Consider the following 19,695-nt stretch of genomic DNA (forward strand, 5'->3'; position numbering starts at 1 on the left):
CCCATTTTTGGTAATGTGCAATCATTCCTTTATAATTTATTTTTAAATAGAGCAATATTTCAGCTTTCCTTCATTTTATCTTCTAGCTCCTGAGATTGGTGCGAGCATAACGCTTATCAAAGTTGCAGTTACCTCTCAAATTATATCCCTTATCCCTCTATAACTACTTTTTTAATGTTACCTGGGAGTTCTTGAGTCTTTGCTCGATACATTATCTGTGCCAGTTTAAATGTGAATAAGTCCATTAGCTGGCATTTTACTTTAAGAACAAGTTATTTGTGTGATCCCGAAATCCGACCTTGTGTACAACTCATAGCTTTTTTCTGTAGTGTAATTAATGGTTTTAAAGTGCTTATGTATGCATTCCCCCATATCTCCACACAGTAACTCAAATATGGTAAGACAATACAACAATAATGTAGACCAGATGTGTTCAATCTAGTTTTATAGTGTCACCCTTCTAATTTTGCCCAGCCATGATTTTGAATCTACCCGTTAACACATTGACCGCCAGCAGCAGGGGGCGCTGATCCCCCTTCAGTGCCAGCTCTTTATTCAATGGATATAGTTTTAGACTGCGACATTTGCGAGTGCTTAAAATATATCTTATATTATAGCTATGGGTCTAATACACCCGTTGATTGTCAGTGAGTTGCTTCCAGTCAACATGCACAAAACAGATTGTTTTTTCATCCGTACATTTCCGTTTTATACCGTTTTGAATAAGAGTATGGTTTGGGTGATTCTGAGTAATTCCAGGAAAAGAGAAAAAGGAATTTTAGTGTAATCCAGTCATCACGTTGTAATTTTTCGGCTGATTATCTAATCATCCTGAAATCAACGCTAGATTATCATTATTATATCTCCTCGTGCATACATGAAATTGCCCTCTTAGCGAGTTAACTCGTTCTTGGCGCAGATTGTGTTAAAAGGGGCACTAGACTAAAAAACTATGCAGAGTAATTTTGCCCAATCTCTCACATAAAAAAAAACTGGCCACCAGTGATGTCATCAGGGACACTGAATCATTGTGTTGTGTTAATTACAGCACCATGAGATGATGTAGATGAGCAATACATTGTCTTATAGGGACTACTACCTTATCATTTAATTGAGCTGCAATTGTTAGTGGTGGGCATATTTCAGAATCATTCATTCTCAATAAATGTCAAACTAAATGAATGTGTGAAATCTTTTTTTTAGTTGTTTGGATGTGGGAGATTAGGTGAAAAATAAACCAGCTGGTTTTTTTGGTGAAGTGTCCCTTTAAGTGTCACCAGTTTTCCTTCCCTGCGTTTTTGCCATGATGTTCTTTTCCAAACATCAGCAGCTCATCCACCATCTTGGTTGGACAGACTAACAGCGGACAACAAAATCAAAGAAGACAACAAAAAATGCTTTATTTAGAAATTCACAGTTTCTAATGGCACTACAGTGTTTGTAGTTACACTCCTGCTCAGAATACTGTGCAGACAGATCTTCCTTCGCGTCATCAGATAAGAGGGAGAAAAAAAGAAAAGAAAAAAAAAAGAGAGAAACAAGAAAGATAAGCACTTTGACATACAGGGTAGAAAAGGCATGAGGAGTTATACAAAGTGCACACTGAGCTCCTAGGATTTCTCACCAAGGGGCAATCTCCCTATTCACTGTGTTTTATGGGATAAGTAGATTAAAAGTAGTCTCTCTCATTATACACAAACACACACATACGCACACAAACAGGATAATAACAAGGAAACAATCTTGCATGCATACAAGTTTACACACTCGCATACATACATGAGTTCATACACATTCAAAAAAACAAAAAAAGTACAAAAAGAAATAGTCATGATTCGCTGGGTCTCGTGGAACATAAAGAGAATCACATTAAAACATTGCGTTCCGATCCGTACCCGACCTTGCTACTGTACGTTCCCTTTATTCACGAAGATCAACTTATGTACGTCCTGCTCCTCTTCAGAAACAACCTTCACTCAGGTGGGTGGGAAAAACTTACAGTAAATGAAAAAAATAAAAACAGGTTAAGTGAGACAGTGAATAAGTGAAAGTGAAGAGACACAGATAAAGGGCTAGCAGGGCCAGCGGGGCGTGGTCCAACAAATAACTTTCAATTCTTAGAACGGGCAAGTGGAACGAGTGGTTAAAAAAAACTGTTCTTTCCACAGACGCAGCGAGCGCCTTGAAGTGCGTGCGTTGCGTTGGGATCAGAAGGGTCTGAGGTGGACATGAATGTACAATATAGATGCGTTAGAAGAGAGGAAGGACCGTGGAGATGGTCCTTAGAGGTAATTCAGTTCTAAAACGGGAGTGTGTGGAGTTTGGTTTTAAGATGGCAGAGAGATGACCGTCTCCCTCTTAAGGCAGTCAATTGTCAAGTCAAACCAAGCATGGTGCCAGTCAGAAATCACACGCAAAAACAGACATGTCTACCTACCTACATACAGATTGATTCTCTATATACGTACATAACATACACACAGACCTATTCTCTTCATTCTGAGAAGCATAAATATCCCCATTCGACACGCAACTTCTCATAACATTGACAGCACTGGTAAATATCTCTTAAATAATTATTTTCAGGTCAAGCATGTTCCCATCCTCTGGCTATAATGAGAGGACCTCATGAAATCAGTCATCCTAAAACAGCAAGATACAAAAACAACGACTGACGAAGACGACGATGCACAAACACACTCATCTAAATAAATTCTTTAGCCCCGTTCTCCTTTGCCGGTACTCCCAGCCCCCCCCCCCCTCCAAAATGGGTCTGAAAAACAACAAAAGAAGCAGTTTTAAAAAATCCTCAAACTTCAGAGGCTTGTAGCGGTTAATAAAACATGACTGCTACTGTATCTTATAAAGCCGTCGCAGGACAGCGCCGACACGCATGACCCAAATGTCTAACGGAGAGAGGTCAGTTCAACGGGTGCAAACCCTAGACCACCAGGTAATTTCAACAAAACAAGAAATATAAATAACAGACAACTAAGCTAGTGTGTAAAAAGAGTGCGAGTGCACGGCTGTACCGGTTGTGAGTTACAGTTATTCCACTGTAACATGGGACTAACTCCTGGGACACTGCAGGGCAGCAATGCTGGAGGCCAGGGCCGGTGCTAGACAGTACATTCATGTGTGATACAGCTGCAGAGGCATTTAAATAAATAAATAGATAAATAAAACCAGCCTCTCAGTACCCTGCAGGGTCCCAGGTGTGTGTGTGTGTGTGTGTGTGTGTGTGTGTGTGTGTGTGTGTGTGTGACTGTAGAACATTCAGCTAGGCTGACACAAACTCTTCTCTGTGCACAAAAAAAAGGGAGAAATCCTTCCACCTGTCTTCTTCCATAGCATTTCGACTGCACCCACAACAACAAACAACTGTCACTTCATAGCTTGGCTCATATGTGAATGAAAACAATACAAAAAAAAAAGGACTGGACTCTGGTTTGCGCAACATACTGTAGTTCAACTCTCCTCATAGTTAAGAGTGTCCAGAGACAAATTAGCTTTACAGTATGTAATCTCTCTTCACATGTTTTGTGTGTGTGTGTGTGTGTGTGGACATTTTGTTTATGTGCATGGTGTTTGGACCCAGCCCAAACTACCCTTAAAAAAGAGGTCCTCTACCTGAACAGAGTGAGCATATCATTGTAAACTAGCAGGATTTAGAAACTGCTTCTGTTGTGTTAGAGGGGCAAAGTGGGCAAGAATAAATAAAAAAGTCGACATTAATCCGGACAAATACAAAGCGACTCACTATAACCTGCACACGTAATAGCGTTTCTTCATTCAGCTCTGTTGCTTGGCTTGACTGGTCAACTGCCTTATGGAGGGAGAGAAAAGAGGCCTGCAGTATATGAAGGGTTAACACTCTGGTCCCACACAAACAACAACAACTGGAGTTTTGTTGGACTGGAACAATAGACAGAATGAATCAGATGGAGAACAGTTGGAAACGAGAGGTGGGGGTGGGAACAGAGAAGTAGGTTGTCCTGCTGCACAGTTCCTCTCATAATGATACGTTTCATCCAGAAGAGCAGCTTAATGTACTTGTTAACAGGCCCAAGTCAAAGCAGGGGACTAGAGTTGGAACTCTTCAACCCCCCCCCCCCCACCCCCGGCTAGCACACTCCTTGCTGTGCTCTCAATGGGACATGGGGCCACAGATGCTCAACCGTGACGGAGCAATGTGCTTGTCCAGCAGAAAACAGCTCATCCACACTTGAATGTATTTGATTTGTTCAAATAGATATCACTCCCAGTCGTATTTTGTCCCCTCTCAAAAAAGAAAAACAAAACAAAATGACAACAATCCTTCGTATTTCGTGAGTATTGTTTTTGTTCGTCACTAAAAGCTCTAGAACACATGAAAAGGCACATGACCATAAGGAGGTCTTCTGATAGGAGGAGGAGGTGTTAAGTTCTTCAAGGAGGAGTGGATGATGCTGAGCTACTGTCACCGTGGACCAGCTCCAGGTCGCACCCCGGGTGCTCATGGGAAATGTGGTTCTGCGAGATGTGGCAAGACCACTCCCCCCCCCACTGTGCCCACAGAGCCTGCTACCATGTTAGTCGTTGTACTGTGTGAGTGCGAGTTTAAGATCGTGTACAACAGAGTCTTAGCTTTGTAACGAGTGAACACACAGGTGCGTGTGTGTAACGTGTCGTGTGTGTGTCACTGTGTGTATTCAGACGTGTCCGTTGACGGCTATGTTCCCAACACGGATCTCGTTGTTTCCCTTCATCAGGTGGTGCAGGGCAGGCACGGCGCCCCTCTCTGGCGCGGAGGAGAACTGCAACTCAGTCTGCCGCGACTTCCGCCGCTTCACCGAGCGCTTCTCCTGACGGGCCGTAAAGGAGGGGGGCTGGGGGAGGGGCAGGGCGTGGCCGTTGCACAGGCCCGAGGAGAAGACGGGGGAGGGAGGGGGGAGGCGGCTGGTGTAGGACTCCTCGGAGTGGGTGGAGGAGCTGCAGCTGCTGCTCTCCGTGGGGAAGGAGGAGCAGCAGGAGGAGAGCGACGACACCTCCTCCACGGGGGGCGGGGGGGGGAGGGGAGGAAGGATGGGCGTGGGAGGGGGAGGAGGCGGGGGAGGCAGGCAAGGTTGGAAGCCGTTACACTTGATATCCCCGTTGAGGAGCGAGGGGTGAGACGCCATCAGAGTCTCCACCTTGTCCAGAGACTTCGCCTTGTAGCGCTTTTTCTACACGACGACAAAGAGAGGGAGAGAGAGGGAGAGAGAATGATGAATAACAAAAAAAATGCAAGAGATAAACTTCAAACAGATGTATAGAATAAGGCCACATTAACCACCTTTGTGCCAGACACTGAATTATTATTTGGTGCAAGTAATGTTGCTGTTGAAATGTAAACTAAACCAAACACATGTCAATATTCTTTTTCAGTAAATGTGTCATTTGGTGTCATATGAATTCACACATGGAGGAGAGATGGGCAGGGAAGAGCACAATGGGACATGATGGATTCTCAAAAAGGTCAATGCCTCAGAACAAACCAACAGCACTCACCGACATGAATACATGAACAACAGTATATTCACCACTCTTCTCACTTCTCATGCCCTGTTCTGTGGTGGACCTCTAAGTCTATAGTTAGTTACTAGTGTCAGCATAGAGGTGGTTAACAGACATGCTGGTAGTGGCAGTAGACTAGCCGGACCGCTGGGCTGAGTGTCAACACGCCTATGAAGCTTCCCTCCCTTCTTGCTCCATAAGAGACTGCTTATGGGTTAATCATTTTGATAACAAGACATTAGAACAGGCTCGACAGACTGTAAGCTATGAACAAGTAAAGATTTGCGGAACATCCGCGTGCGCACGTTTATGCGCTTGTAGCTTCGCAGGCTACAACTAATGTTCCGATTGTCTTCCTCTTTACGTTGAAAATGTATTTTTTTTTTTTTTTAATAAATTGCAATGTTGTCTACTGTTGAGCCCGTAATGATGGTGTAACAATAGCTGCTGATGCAAGGAAACATTCCCAAAAACAACAACGCACGTGGTCCGACGTGACGGGTGTCTCTTGAGGGAGGAAGCGTTGAGACACAGCCCTGCACCCACTGAAGGACTGACGAGACTGACTTGACTGACTGACTGACTGACACCAGCACACACAGCACCTAAGACGGCCTTCTAGGACCAAACAGCAGCTGTTGGAAATGGGACACTGTACCTTTTTCTCTGGAGAAAACCTTAGAGGTTCTACAATGTACAAGTCATCGGGACCTACTGAACAGGGGAGAGAGGGGCCAGGTTAATGATGGGATGGAGGAACAGGTAACACAAACATGTAATCAAAGCGTGAAACGACCTTGCAAGTAGTAGTGGTCCCACTGCGTTGGAGCACACGGTTAGTCTGATCTGTGTCCCGCCCACTGCAGTACAACTACAACATACAGTAGGACTACATAGCAAAACTAGAAATTGTACATACATTAAAATATATATATATATATATCATTAAATTCAGTTAGTCTAAAATTAAAAGGTTAATACAGATCACTGCTAAGTGTTTTATCCTCAATTTGTTGTTACTACTTGCAAATGTCTAACCGGTGAGCCAGCCAAAAGCATTGTCCTCCATTAATATCTTTATCTGGCCTGCACATGGAAACAAGCTGGCAATGACCGCCTCTCAGACTCCAAGGGCAGACACACTCCAGCACACACGCACACCCACCCACACACAATTGAGGGAGAGAGAAGGGATGGGGCAGGTTTTAGGTGTCATGAGTGAAAGGTGATGGGTCTTTTAGAGCTTGCGCCCGCCGCTCCCTATAGGCCTGCATGTACTAAAGCCTAGTGTCAGCTTTCATACTGCTGCCCATAGCATGGATATCAGCCAATAGGAAAGTGGGAGAGAGAGAGAGAGAGAGAGAGAGAGAGAGAGAGAGAGAGAGGGGGAGAGAGAAGACAGAAAAAGAAGAGTTGGAGAGAGAAAGAGAAAAGTGAGAGAGAGACAGAGAAAGAGGGAAGGAGACATAAAAAGAAGAGCGGGAGAGAAAAAGGGCAACGTGGGAGAGAGGGGGAAGGAGACAGAAAAAGAAGAGAGATAAATAAAGATATCTGATGACGCAGACATGGCTTTGCAGCGATGCAGGCACTTTTATGAGGCTGGTGGTGATAATATGATCTATGTGTGGATGTGGTTCTATAACGGGGATATGAACATCTGAACGTGGGTTCAGTCCAAATGGCAGATGAGGAAGGAGGAGCGAGATGATGAGACAAAGAAACATATTGGAGTAGGGAGGTTGGGGGAGAGATGTGTTTGTGTGTATGAGAGAGAAAAAGAGAGAGAGACAGAGAGAGAGACAGAGGTCTTACCTTCCGTAGACACCATCTGGAAGGATTTGGAGCGAATGAGTGGCGAAGACACCCTGCGCTTCAGACTCATATCATCATAGGAGGAGAAACACCTTGGAAGACAAGAACACATATTTCAAAGTCAAAAGTCAGCTTTATTGTCGCTTCTTGTGCAAGACATACAGAGAAATTAAATTGTGTTTCCCTCTTCCCACGGTGTATATAAAAAAATATCTAATATAAACATAAAGTAACATATAGGACACTATAAACATAAGTAACATATGGGACACGATGTACACACTATACAGGACTAATATATACAGTATAAACAGTGTCAAAAAAATATGTATGTATGATTGAAATAAATATAGGAGGTAAAAGAGAACTTAGTGCAAATATTTTTTAGCAGCAGTGGTACATAGTAAGTATAACTAATAAATAATGGCAGTAGAATACAATAATGGCAATAAAGTGGCAGTGAGATGATAGATAAGGCAGTAAACTAATATAATGTAAACTAAAATAATTGCAGTAAAGTCATATATATTATATATATATATATATATATATATATATATATACAGTATATACACATACACACTCAATAGGGCCCTCTTAGTCCATTCATTGGTTTGGTTTCATCTTCATTGATCAAGACTTTGTTAGTTACTTACTTACTTACTTAGGCCCATCGCTCCCAATGGAGCATAGGCCATCTACGACTTTTCTCCATCCAACACGGCTTTGGGCTGTCCTTTCTGCCTCCCCCAGGTAGTTCCTCGTCTCTTGAGCTCCGCCTCAGTGTCCCGCCTCCAGGTGTTCTTAGGCCGCCCTCTCTTCCGTTTCCCCTGGGGATTCCAAGTCAGGGCCTGTCGTGTAGTACTGGTAGCCGGTTTCCTCAAAGTGTGGCCTATCCATCCCCACTTTCGTCTCAGGATCTGCTTCTCCACTGGTTCCGGTCTTCCTTTCAGCCATAGTTCCTCATTCTTGATTTTGTTTGGCCACCGGATTCCAAAGATGCGTTTCAGACAGCTGTTTATAAAGGTCTGTATCTTCTGCAATGTTCTTTTCGTCATTCTCCAAGTCTCTGAACCGTAGAGAAGGACGGATTTTACATTTGAATTAAAGAGCCGCACTTTGGTTGTCATGGCGATGTCCTTGGAGGACCAGATGTTCTTCAGAATGATGAAGGCTGCTCTGGCTTTGCCTACTCTGGCTGTGACGTCGCCATCTGTGCCGCCCTTCTTATCCAAGATGCTGCCTAGGTAAGTGAAGGAGTTGACTTCCTGTATGGATTCATCACCTACTGTGACTGTGTTGTTGGTAGAGGTGTTGTTCATCATTAGGTTGGTTTTCTTCCTGTTTATTCTCAACCCAGTCTCAAGGGATGTAGTTGCCAGCTTGGTTGTCTTGTCCTGCATCTGGTTGTAGTTGTGTGACAGGAGAGCCAGGTCATCAGCAAAGTCGAGGTCATCCAGTTGTGTCCATAGGGTCCACTGTATGCCGTTTTTCTTTCCTTTTGTGGTGGTCTTCATAATCCAGTCTATGACTAGGAGGAAGAGAAAGGGCGATAGGAGGCATCCCTGACGCACACCGGTCTTGACCTCAAAACTCTGACAGTTGGCCTGCATGTAAAACTTTGCATGATGTTCCTTGATAGGTGTTTTGAATCAGATGATTTTCTTTGGGATACCATAATGCCTCAGCAGTTTCCACAGAGTCTCTCTATCCACGCTGTCAAAGGCTTTTTCATAGTCTATGAAGTTTATGTATAATGGAGAGTTCCATTAGATGGATTGCTCTATAATGATGCACAGGGTGGCGATCTGGTCCGTGCAAGATCTGTTGCTCCGGAAGCCTGCCTGCTGGTCTCGAAGCATGGGATCCACAGCAACACTCATTCTGTCCAGTATAATTCTGTTGAGTACTTTTCCCGGTACTGATAGAAGCATTATTCCTCTGTAGTTGTTGCAGTTGGTGAGATCTCCCTTTTTTGGTAGCTTGATGATGATTCCATCTTTCCATTCTTCTGGAATCTTTTCTTCCTCCCAGATCTTGGTGAAGAGGCTATGAAGCATATCTACTGCAGTCTTCAAGTCGGCCTTGATGGCTTCTGCTGGTATTTCATCTGGTCCTGCAGATTTTCCGTCCTTCGTTGAGATAATAGCTTTTTTGATCTCTGCTTTGCTGGGTTTATCACAGTTTATTGGAAGTGTTCTCTCCACTGGTGTAATGTCCGCTGGCTCTGTCGGGCTGGTTGGTTCAGTAGTTCTTTGAAATGTTCAGCCCATCTTCTCCGCTGCTCCTCTGTTGTTGTAAGTGGGTTTCCCTGTTTGTCTTTTACCGGTTTGTCCGTCTGTTGGAACTTGCCTGCTAACTTCCTAGTGATCATATAGAGGTCTTTCATGTTGCCTTGCCCTGCCGTTGTTTCTGCTTGTTTGGCTAGGTTGTCTATGTGATCTCTTTTATCCTTCTTAATGCTACTCTTTACCTCCTTATTGGCTTGGGTGTATTCTTCCTGTGCCTTTGCTTTTGCTGATCTTGTTTTGCTTGTGTTCAGTTTCTCTTTCCTCTCATTTCGTTCTTTCAGTTTCTGGAGTGTTTCCATTGAGACCCATTCCTTGTGTTTTGTCTTCTTCTTTCCCAATATTTCTTTGCAGGTGTCCAGCCACAACGTCTTTGTGTGCTGCCATTGAGTTTCTATGTCCACATCTGTGTCTTCATCCTGTTCCTGTAGTTGCTGGTACCTATTGGTAAGGCTGATCTGGAATCTACTCTGTATTTCTTTGTTCCTCAGAAGTCCAACGTCATATCTGGTTCTTGCGCCGGTGGTTGTGGCGTACTTCTTCAGACGTAGTTTTATGATCGTCAGCACGAGATGATGGTCTGATGCCACGTCTGCCCCTCTCTTGACTCGTACATCTTGCCATGACCTCCTGAACTTTCTGTTGATGCATATGTGGTCTATTTGATTCTCCGTAACTTGATCTGGAGATCTCCATGTGGCCTTGTGGATACGTTTGTGGGGGAAGATGCTGCCTCCTATTACCAGTTGGTTGAGGGAGCACAGGTCTGCAAACCTTTCTCCATTTTCATTCATCTGCCCCAATCCATGTACGCCCATAATGTCTTCGTAGCCCGTGTTGTTGGCTCCTATCTTGGTGTTGAAATCACCCATGAGGATGGTGATATCTTTTTCTCTCCGTCCGTCCAGTACAGCCGGGCTGCAGTTGTTCATAGAAATTGTCTTTCTACTCCTCTTCGGTGTCGTTTGTCGGCGCGTAGCACTGAATGATGGATAGTCTGATGTTGTCCTTCTTAGTGGTGAACTTGGTGGTGATGATTCGTGGGTTCACCGGTTCCCAACCAATGAGAGAGCGCTGTGCCTCCGGAGCCAGCATCAGGGCCACCCCTTCCGTGTGTGGGGCGCCTTCTTCTGTATGACCGGAGTAGAGCACCATCTCCCCAGATGCCAATCTCAGTTGCCCTGCTTGTAGCCACCTTGTCTCACACAAGCCAAGGAGAGAGACGTTGTAGATCCTCATCTCCTGTGCTACCTGGACTGTCTTCCCTAGTTCGTACATCGTCCTGATGTTCCATGTGGCAATTCTGGTGGTTTTCCTGGGGGTTAGGAGGGGAGTCGGCCTTACAGCTTCCTTTCGGCTTTCACTGCACGGCGTCATGCGCCTCCTGTGTGGGAGCCCTTCTTTTCCCATGTCGAGTTGGTTTTGAATTATCGTAGATGCTTTAGTAACGTGCTTTTTTTCCAGGTAGGGTTGTTGGCCCTACGCAAACCCATTTAACCTCTGGGGGAGGGTTTTGGAGTTGGCTTGTTAGTCCTCTTCCCACGCCTATTGTCTTCCAGGTGATGGATTTTTTTGTTAATTGGCCATTATTTTTTTTTCTATGGCGAAAGACATATTTCTTGAAAAAGATTATAAGCACATCGCTGACACCGGCTTTGTCCATTAAATCAACTCACGGATAAGTCAACAAAGTCCCTCAACTATTAGTCGACTTTCTTACGTCAACTTCTTAAGCCTGTACTCTCACTGCAGGCCAAATCCAGCCACAGGACACTGTACAGTAGCACTGAGGAAGCCAGTACACAATGGTGGTGTGAATGTGGTCCAACAAGCCAAGCAGTAAACCAAACTGGGTGGAAGGGTATCACTATATCACAGAAAACTAAAACAATGCTCTTGTAAATAGCCATACTGAGAACGCCCTAATTATAGGTATTAGAGGAGGTTTGTTTTGTGTGTGTGTGTCTATGTTCCAACCTCTTGGGGCTGGGGTAGTGGTTGCTCTTGGGCAAGGCAGCAGGGTGGATGTGAGGGCTGGGAGCAGAGCTGCGGCAGCACTGTAGACACAGCAGCAGGCCCAGCGTCAGACACAGAACCAGGGACACCACCAGGTAACTCTGCCGGTCGGACACCTGGAGGAGACGGGAGGCAAGACGCGTTGTAAAATACTGTACAGATCTTAGCGTAGAGTGTCGTTACCTCTCTCTGCAGCTGTGAGATGAATAATAATAATAACTTGTACTAAGAGTGTGTCGTTACCTCTCTCTGCAGCTGTAAGATGATTAATAATAATAATAACTTGTACTAAGAGTGTGTTGTTATCTCTCTGCAACTGTAAGATGAATAATAATAACTTGTACTAAGAGTGTGTCGTTACCCCTCTCTGCAGCTGTAAGATGAACAATAATAATAACTTGTGCTAAGAGTGTGTCGTTACCTCTCTCTGCAGCTGTAAGATGATTAATAATAATAATAATAACTTGTGCTAAAAGTGTGTCGTTACCTCTCTCTGCAGCTGTGAGATTAACAATAATAATAACTTGTGCTAAAAGTGTGTTGTTACCTCTCTCTGCAGCTGTGAGATGAATAATAATAATAACTTGTGCTAAGAGTGTGTTGTTACCTCTCTCTGCAGCTGTGAGATGAATAATAATAATAACTTGTGCTAAGAGTGTGTTGTTACCTCTCTCTGCAGCTGTGAGATGAATAATAATAATAACTTGTGCTAAGAGTGTGTTGTTACCTCTCTCTGCAGCTGTAAGATGAATAATAATAATAACTTGTGCTAAGAGTGTGTTGTTACCTCTCTCTGCAGCTGTAAGATGATTAATAATAATAACTTGTGCTAAGAGTGTGTTGTTACCTCTCTCTGCAGCTGGCCAACAGTAGTGGTGAGGTTGAGCATCAGTTTGGAGACGTTCTCGAGTTGACTCTGTAAGACCTGGATGGACTCCGTCTGCCTCTGGTCCTGAGGAAATTACACAGAGGACCAACACTTACTTCACTGTCACTCAACATCACATTACACTAATACACACTACTAGGGTTTGACCGATAAGACATTCAAAACCTATGTCAATAGTTGGGAGCTAACATTTTCAATAAGCAATGTGTATTTTAAGACAGTATGTATAGATATTTTGTAAATGTGTAAGCTGCAAAAAAGATTGAACTGAAAGCAATGTTTAACTTTAGAAAATGTGTTGCTTTAAACTCAAATGAATGATTTCCCCCTCTTAAAATAGCATTATGCTTAAAATAAGAACAATGTTGGATATATCAACACACTTTTAAAACAAAAGAAAATAGATCACGTTCTAATAAAAAAAACATTGGTACTGTTTTCAACACCACAGGCTTTTATTTATTTATCATTGCTATTGTTGTGAGGAATTCTAATCGGTGCTTCATCTGCGGCACATTTGCAGATAGCGATATATCAACAGGCTTATATCGGCTTCCATCAGCCATGTCCAGCCACAACACACCTGCTCCTCAGCGATGCGGGAGGTGTTCTGCAGTTTGATGATGGTCTTGTTGAACGCTCTCTGCATCTCCTCCATCTGCTTACGGTACCTGATTGAAACAAAACCCCACTCTATGAGCCACTCCTTTATAACGTGAAGAGTGTTAAAAAAAACACCTCATGGAATATCACCAGTCATAGGGATGACACCCATTTTACTATTTGACTCTAATGCCAACAGAGGCCTTTCACAGAATGTTTAGAATGCCCCATTTCTCCTCCATGTTGGAAGAAACAAGTTGGAAATTGGGTATTTTCTTATCAAAATGGTTACCAATAGTTACAGGCGGCCATGTTGGCAGAAAGAGAACCACATAAACACATTCCATGCAAGGCCTCTACTGTTTCCAGTGGCTGCTTCACCTCTGGCTGAGCTCCTCCAGGTATCTGCCGGACAGACTCATGTTCATCTCCAGGGCCTTGATCCGGTTGTTGAGCCGCATGAAGACGCTCTCCCTCTGGCTGGAGCCGTGCACCGCTCCGCCGTTCCCGTTCAGCGCCGCCCCGCCGCCGTAGTCCCCCGCGCTCTGCAGCTCCGCGTAGAAGTCCGTAGCCGTGCGGTGGATGTTCCCGTTGCCGATGGTGCTCAGGAGGAGGTCATCCACGGAGTCGTCTCCGGCCTGGGTGAGGAAGTCACTGTGCTCCCCTTGTGTCAGGGAAGCGTGGAGGTCGTGTCTGTGAGAGTCCCCGCTCTCTGCGCCCGCCCTGCCCGAGTCTGCGTGTGTCTCTGGCTGTGGGGGAGCCGTGGGCAGTTCAGTGGGAGGCGGAATCATGTCTACGGGCCTGGTGGCCGTGGGGAGAGGCTGAACCGGCTGCTCCATGACAGGGGGGACGAGGAGGTCCATGGAGGCCGTCTCAGAGGCCAGAGGCGGGAGGGGGGAGCTGGGGCTGGGGGTGGCGGTAGCACTGCTGGCCCCCTGCGTCTCTGGGACCGGGACTCCCTGGAGGGCCGGAGGGGAGATGGGGTCAAGCGCTGCGTCTTTAATGGGGAGCAGGGGCTTCTCCTCCTCCTGGGTGGGAGTGGGTCGTGTCAGGGAGGTGTCGGAGAAGCTGTGAGGAGGGATGATGGCGGTGCGGCTGGGCTCCAGGAGGATAGGAGGCGGGGGGGGGTGAGTGTCGGGCTCGTGGCCGTTGGGGTGCATGTGCGGCGCTGCGTCTGCAGGGGGTTGGCCCTCGTTTTGGCCCTGGGGAGGAACCTCAGGCTCCGGAACTTTCTCTGTGAGGGGAAGGGCCTCCAGGGTGGGGGTGGGGACGGGGATGGGAACAGAGATCTGCACGGGTGTGTGTGTGACGGCCGGGGTGTGTGTTTCTGGGTGTGTCTGCTTGGGAGCGCTCAGCTGCCTGCGGCGGAGGCTGCGCTGCCTCTCCTTGGCCAGCCGGGCGGAGCACCAGCGGTGAAGGATCTCTGGCAGCGTGGCCATGCAGGACAGAGAGAGGGACGAGAGGGAGGCCAGAGGACAGTACACCTGGCTCTCCCTCCGTTTCCTCCTGGCTTCCCTCCTTATCTGCTCCTCCCTCTCTTCCTCCTCCTCCTCCTCCTCCTCCATCAGCGTGACCGTGGACTGTCTGGGCTCCTCCTCTTCCTCCTCCTCCACCACCAGAGTGACAATCTGTGCGTCCTCTGGGGAGGCGGTGGGAGGTGTAGGGGAGTCGCCGGAGACCTCGGGCTCCTCCTGGAAAGCAGGGTGCGCCGTCTCCCCTGTCTCCCCTGTGTCCAATCTGAGGGAGAGAGACATTATATTAAGGAACAGGATCATAAAGGATGTTATGTCTGTGTATGAGTTGCTGTTAATCTTGCGGTGAGTCCTGCTGTTTTGTCAGAAAGGAGATCTCATTTGACATCTAGTATTTGGATCTTGATGTAAATTGATGTGGATATAAAATGTGGTGGAACCGGAGGGGTTAATCGTGCGCATGGTCAAATCTTCACGGTTGATACAAATGTAAGCATCAATAATCAAATACAATTTAGATCAGAAGGTCAGTAGAGGACTTGACTTTCTCTGCCCAATCCGCCACCCCTGATGGACCCTGATGTAAACAAGACGAAAGACTTTATCTGGTCTGCATCCCCTTAAAAATTGTGTGTATTGAGTTGTACTGTACTGTACCCATTCTGCAATCTGTCAATCAATCAATCCCCCCTCTACCCCTCCCTCCAATTCTGTGAGTTTGCCTCTTAAGCTTTCAGGGAAAAGGGTGCAGGGGGGGGGAACAGGTAAGGGGGAGAGGAAGGGGAGAATACAGGGGGGGAGGTGTGAACAAAGGCCTTGAAGGGTAGTTCCACAGAACTATACCTGTGAGAGTGAGGACTCTAAAATCCAGGCCCCAACTGTCCATTGGACGCAGTGCATGATGCAATACACAATACATGCCTGGTTAATCGCGTGTGTGTGTGTGTGTGTGTGTGTGTGTGTGTGTGTGTGTGTGTGTGTGTGTGTGTGTGTGCGCGTGCGTGCGTGCGTCTTACGTGGTAGAGCTGCTGGGGGTTGCAGTAGGCGTGGGCAGAACCTCTGCGCTTCCCTCCGTCTCATTCTGGGCCTCTGTAGTCGTATTTGCTACAAGACAAAAGACAAAGACGTTTATTTAGATCAATTCCTACCAGAACTGCGATACATCCTCCAACCTATAGGTTTAAAACTATGCAGAAGTCACTTGGTAGCAGTATGTATTTCTGCTGACTCCTATGTGGCTCTGTCCAGTCCATGTTTGGGGGAAAGGCAGAAACGCTGTCTCAGCCGGTCGAGTCCAGTTGAGACCGGTCTAGTCTCTCCCTCTCTCTCCCTCCCTCCATCCATCCATAAGACCTCAAACTGAACATTCACCTTAAAGAAAAGTCAAAACTTCCCAGAAGGTCTCGGTTGACTTAATAAATATTTATGAACGTGACAAAAACCCAGAGAATCCAAGACCCTGATCTGTGACGACATATTTGAGACGCAATTAAATTGGAATGCTGATTTTGTGGACTCAGAGAATGTTTGCTGAAGCTTTGGAAGCAAAATGAGATTTGAAAATGGTGGTGTTGAAAATTCAGCCCACAAAAATCACCCTGAATGGAATCAAAGGCTCTGTGGTTCTCATATTTATTGCCGATCGACCATTTGATGACATCGCAGACTAAGGAATTGGCTCTTGTGTTTTGCGAGATTAGGGAAAGACTTCCCAGGATATAAACGGAAATAATGTGAGAAATAATAGCAATAATATATGAATCTGTATCAGGTGATCTTTACCTTTAACAAGCTGCCTAACTGCAGCCTAACCTCTAAACGAATTTAGAGGCGGCGCACATTAATACAAGGTCAAAGCCGACATCAGACATCACTGAGCACAGGGTGACAGTACTAGCTTCCTGGACTTTTACTTTTAGACCGACATAGTACAATTTTACATACTTTTACTGTATATTCTGGATATTTTTACTGTATAATTTATATTATAATGTAACATAGGACATTTTATATTAGTATATCTTATATTAGAATGTAACAAAGGAAATGTATATCCCGGACCATATTTTATTCTTAGGCTTTTTTTTTTTTTTTTAATCTTATTCATGACTTAAGTTTTTATCTACCTAAATGTTTACGGTTTACTGTGAGCGATTTGTAGTGCCACATTTCCCTCGGGATGAATAACGTATTTCTATTCTATTCTTGAAAGGCGTGAACTGAGGTGAACAGACGCAGCTTCGCTCTTGAAAATGCTTCAAATTCGCCAGGCGTGATACAGGAGCAAATACAGGTATATCTCTTCACAAGGAATATTAAATAGAATGCAATGAGCGCTCTGTAGCCTATAGATGTTGACTAAAGTTATATTTAGAAATAGTCTCGTTTTTGTAAATGTCAACAATGCCACTCTTGAGACCAAACTCTCTAGCAAGACATTGTTTCTCTTGGCGTTGTATCTGAAGGTACAGTACAAGTAAGCGTTGATGCGGGCCAGGGGGGGATTGCGGAAGAGCAGACGTCTCGATTCCAAACGCCTAGGGGGGGGGATAAGCAGGGATAAGGCTTGGCGTCACGACGAGAGTGGAACACACGCATTCATTGTTCCATCAAACCCGACTGAAAACCTCCTGCCAGCAGCCAAATAAACATCTGGATACCTCAGAGAAGACACAGCGAGGCACAAGAGGGCACAGAAACACTCACTCATGCACACAGCTTTAGTCTACATATGCTATGCATGTGTTTGCACTTAAAACTGTACTGACCCAGTTTCAGAGCCCCAGCTAATCTAAACAATACGTGGAAGAAGAGACGTTGGGTTCAATCTGACACAATAGGCCAGCAGTCAGAGACAAAGAGAAAAGAGGAAGAGAAGGAAATGTAAAGCTGTGTGTGCACACGCGCACATATATATGTGCATCTGTGTGTGTGTGTGTGTATGCACACATAATGCATCCGTGTGTGTGTGAGCGCACGCACACATGACAGAAGAGAGACAGGGGGAGGAACTGAAATCGTCAGTCAACCAGTTAAAACTATGCAGAGCATGAGCCCCAAGCTGAAGCCCCTATATTATATATAGACTGCATGGCTGGAGACACCAGCAAGGGTGACTCAAGTTAAACCGATCACAACTGAAGCTGCTTGTAGTGTGGAAGTCCACTTTGAAATGTTCAGAATTGATTGCTCAAGGTAGATGAACCAGTCCTTTAGGTTGTGTTTGACGTGGATTGGATAGGCAACAGGGACAAGATAGATTGAATAAAAGGACTGGTTTGCTATAAGAGGAAGCAGAAGAAAAAAAAGAAAGAAAGGCTGAGCCACAGTTAGAAAATCTACGACGCTGTTTAAGGCTTTTACTGTGTACAGAACTCTGAAATGTACACACTGGCCAAAGCTTTCCAAGAAGGCAACACTTTTATAGCTTCACTCTCCTCCCCTAATGTACCCTTTAACCAGCGGAAGTTATTTAAAGCATTTAGCGCATAGCAATTTGTCCTCGACAGTAACCCACAGTTACAATAAAGCATAATGCACATTTATATTGGGGGGGAGGTAACCCAGTAAACTCTTGACAATCTACTACTGTTGCAAAGCAATTGATTTGATATTTATAAGATAGCCAACGTTTGGGTTTCATTTGCTAATGTGCCGGAAATCCTGATAATGGGCTGACATTAGTGTTAAAAGGATTCTAAGTGGGCGGCCGGGTAGCGCAGGCTGCGCAGCGGACTAAGCGTCTGTCTACCACCACAGAGACAGTGGGATCGAATCCAGCTGTGGTGCCTCCGGCTTGGCCGACCGTCCATACTAACAATTGGCAGTGTTAGCGGGTGGGAAGCCGGCGAGGGTGGGTCCTGGTCGTTGTAAACAACGACTCCTACAGTTCGGTCGGGGCGCCTGCACAGCAAGGGGAGGATCTGGGAGAGGTAGTGTGACCTTCCACACGTTACACTCTCCCAGTGAGAGTCCGCGCTGCCAGGTGAAAAGAAGCGGTGGGCTGGCTACACATCGGAGGAAGCATGCGATAGTCTCCGCCCTCCCGGAACGACGGTAGGGGGTAGAGTGCGCAACGACCAGGAGGGGGATTGGGAATTGGCATAACGACTAACATTGGGAGGGGAGAAAAACGGAAAAAGAAGGGGGAAAAAAAGATAAAAAAAATGAAAAAGGATTCTAAAAGCTAGCAATAACGTTACCTACAGGGAACTATCGTTAATGATTTATGAGCTTCTAACAATTAGTAACATTATAACAGAATAGTGTTGTCAAAAATATCGAAAAATCGATACATATCGATTCTGAATATTTAAAACGGTTTCGATACTCATTTCCCGAAATATCGATATTTAATTATTCATAATTTTTTTTTTTTTTTTTTTTTAAGGAAGTTGCATTGTTCATTTCAATACCTGTAATAGTACAGTAGTCCACACACACACATGTGCATTCAGTTAAGTCGGAATATGACTGTAATAACAGTTCAGTTTGTCAGGTACATGCAACACAGATTACAGTGTTTACATCTGTCTGCTTGAGAAAAAACCATTTTCTGCAATAAAAATTATTGAAGTGAGATAAACAGTTATTTTTAAATGTGTGATCTAAAGATAAACAAAGGGTTTTAAAAGTGTTATATTTATCTTCTCTTATAGTACCAGAGAGAAGCTGAGGAGAATCAACCAGCAACAAAAGCAAAATTTGTTAAAAAAATATATATATATATATATATATTTTTTTTTTTTTTTTTTTTATCGAAAATATCGATAATATCGATACTTTTCAAGGTATCGTATCGAAGTCGAAATTCCAGTATCGTGACAACACTATAACAGAATAGAATAGAAATACTTTATTCATCCCGAGGGAAATTCGTAACGTTGCTGCTGTGTCCATGTGTGTTTGTCTGTGCTTCGATCCATCAAGCTAAGATCGAGATAACGATATAGATATAGTGGATTCACAGGTCTCCTCTCTATCACACATCATCAAGTCCTTGCACCAGAGTTTTTCCAGTGCATCAGTGTGGGCAGGGTAGTGCTAATCCGTGCTCTGATTGGAAGAAGACAGCATGTGA

The 19,695-nt window shown here is 44.9% G+C and overlaps 1 protein-coding gene across 1 annotated transcript in view; it reads right to left on the reverse strand.

Moving 5' to 3' along the window:
- Positions 1–4,128: 4,128 nt before the first annotated feature.
- The window catches only part of suco (SUN domain containing ossification factor), a 38,314-nt gene continuing 22,747 nt past the window's right edge, over positions 4,129–19,695 (reverse strand). Inside the window, exons 11-18 of the mRNA XM_084307346.1 lie at positions 15,632–15,719; positions 13,525–14,880; positions 13,124–13,211; positions 12,499–12,603; positions 11,613–11,767; positions 7,348–7,439; positions 6,194–6,249; positions 4,129–5,204 (exon numbers count right to left, since the gene is read on the reverse strand). Of these exons, the coding sequence (XP_084163472.1) occupies positions 4,692–5,204; positions 6,194–6,249; positions 7,348–7,439; positions 11,613–11,767; positions 12,499–12,603; positions 13,124–13,211; positions 13,525–14,880; positions 15,632–15,719 (2,453 nt within the window). The 3' untranslated portion in view covers positions 4,129–4,691. The remainder of the gene's footprint in view (positions 5,205–6,193; positions 6,250–7,347; positions 7,440–11,612; positions 11,768–12,498; positions 12,604–13,123; positions 13,212–13,524; positions 14,881–15,631; positions 15,720–19,695) is intronic.

This window comes from Notolepis coatsorum (assembly GCF_963971535.1).
Source record: "Notolepis coatsorum genome assembly, chromosome: 2".
Classification (NCBI taxonomy): domain Eukaryota; kingdom Metazoa; phylum Chordata; class Actinopteri; order Aulopiformes; family Paralepididae; genus Notolepis; species Notolepis coatsorum.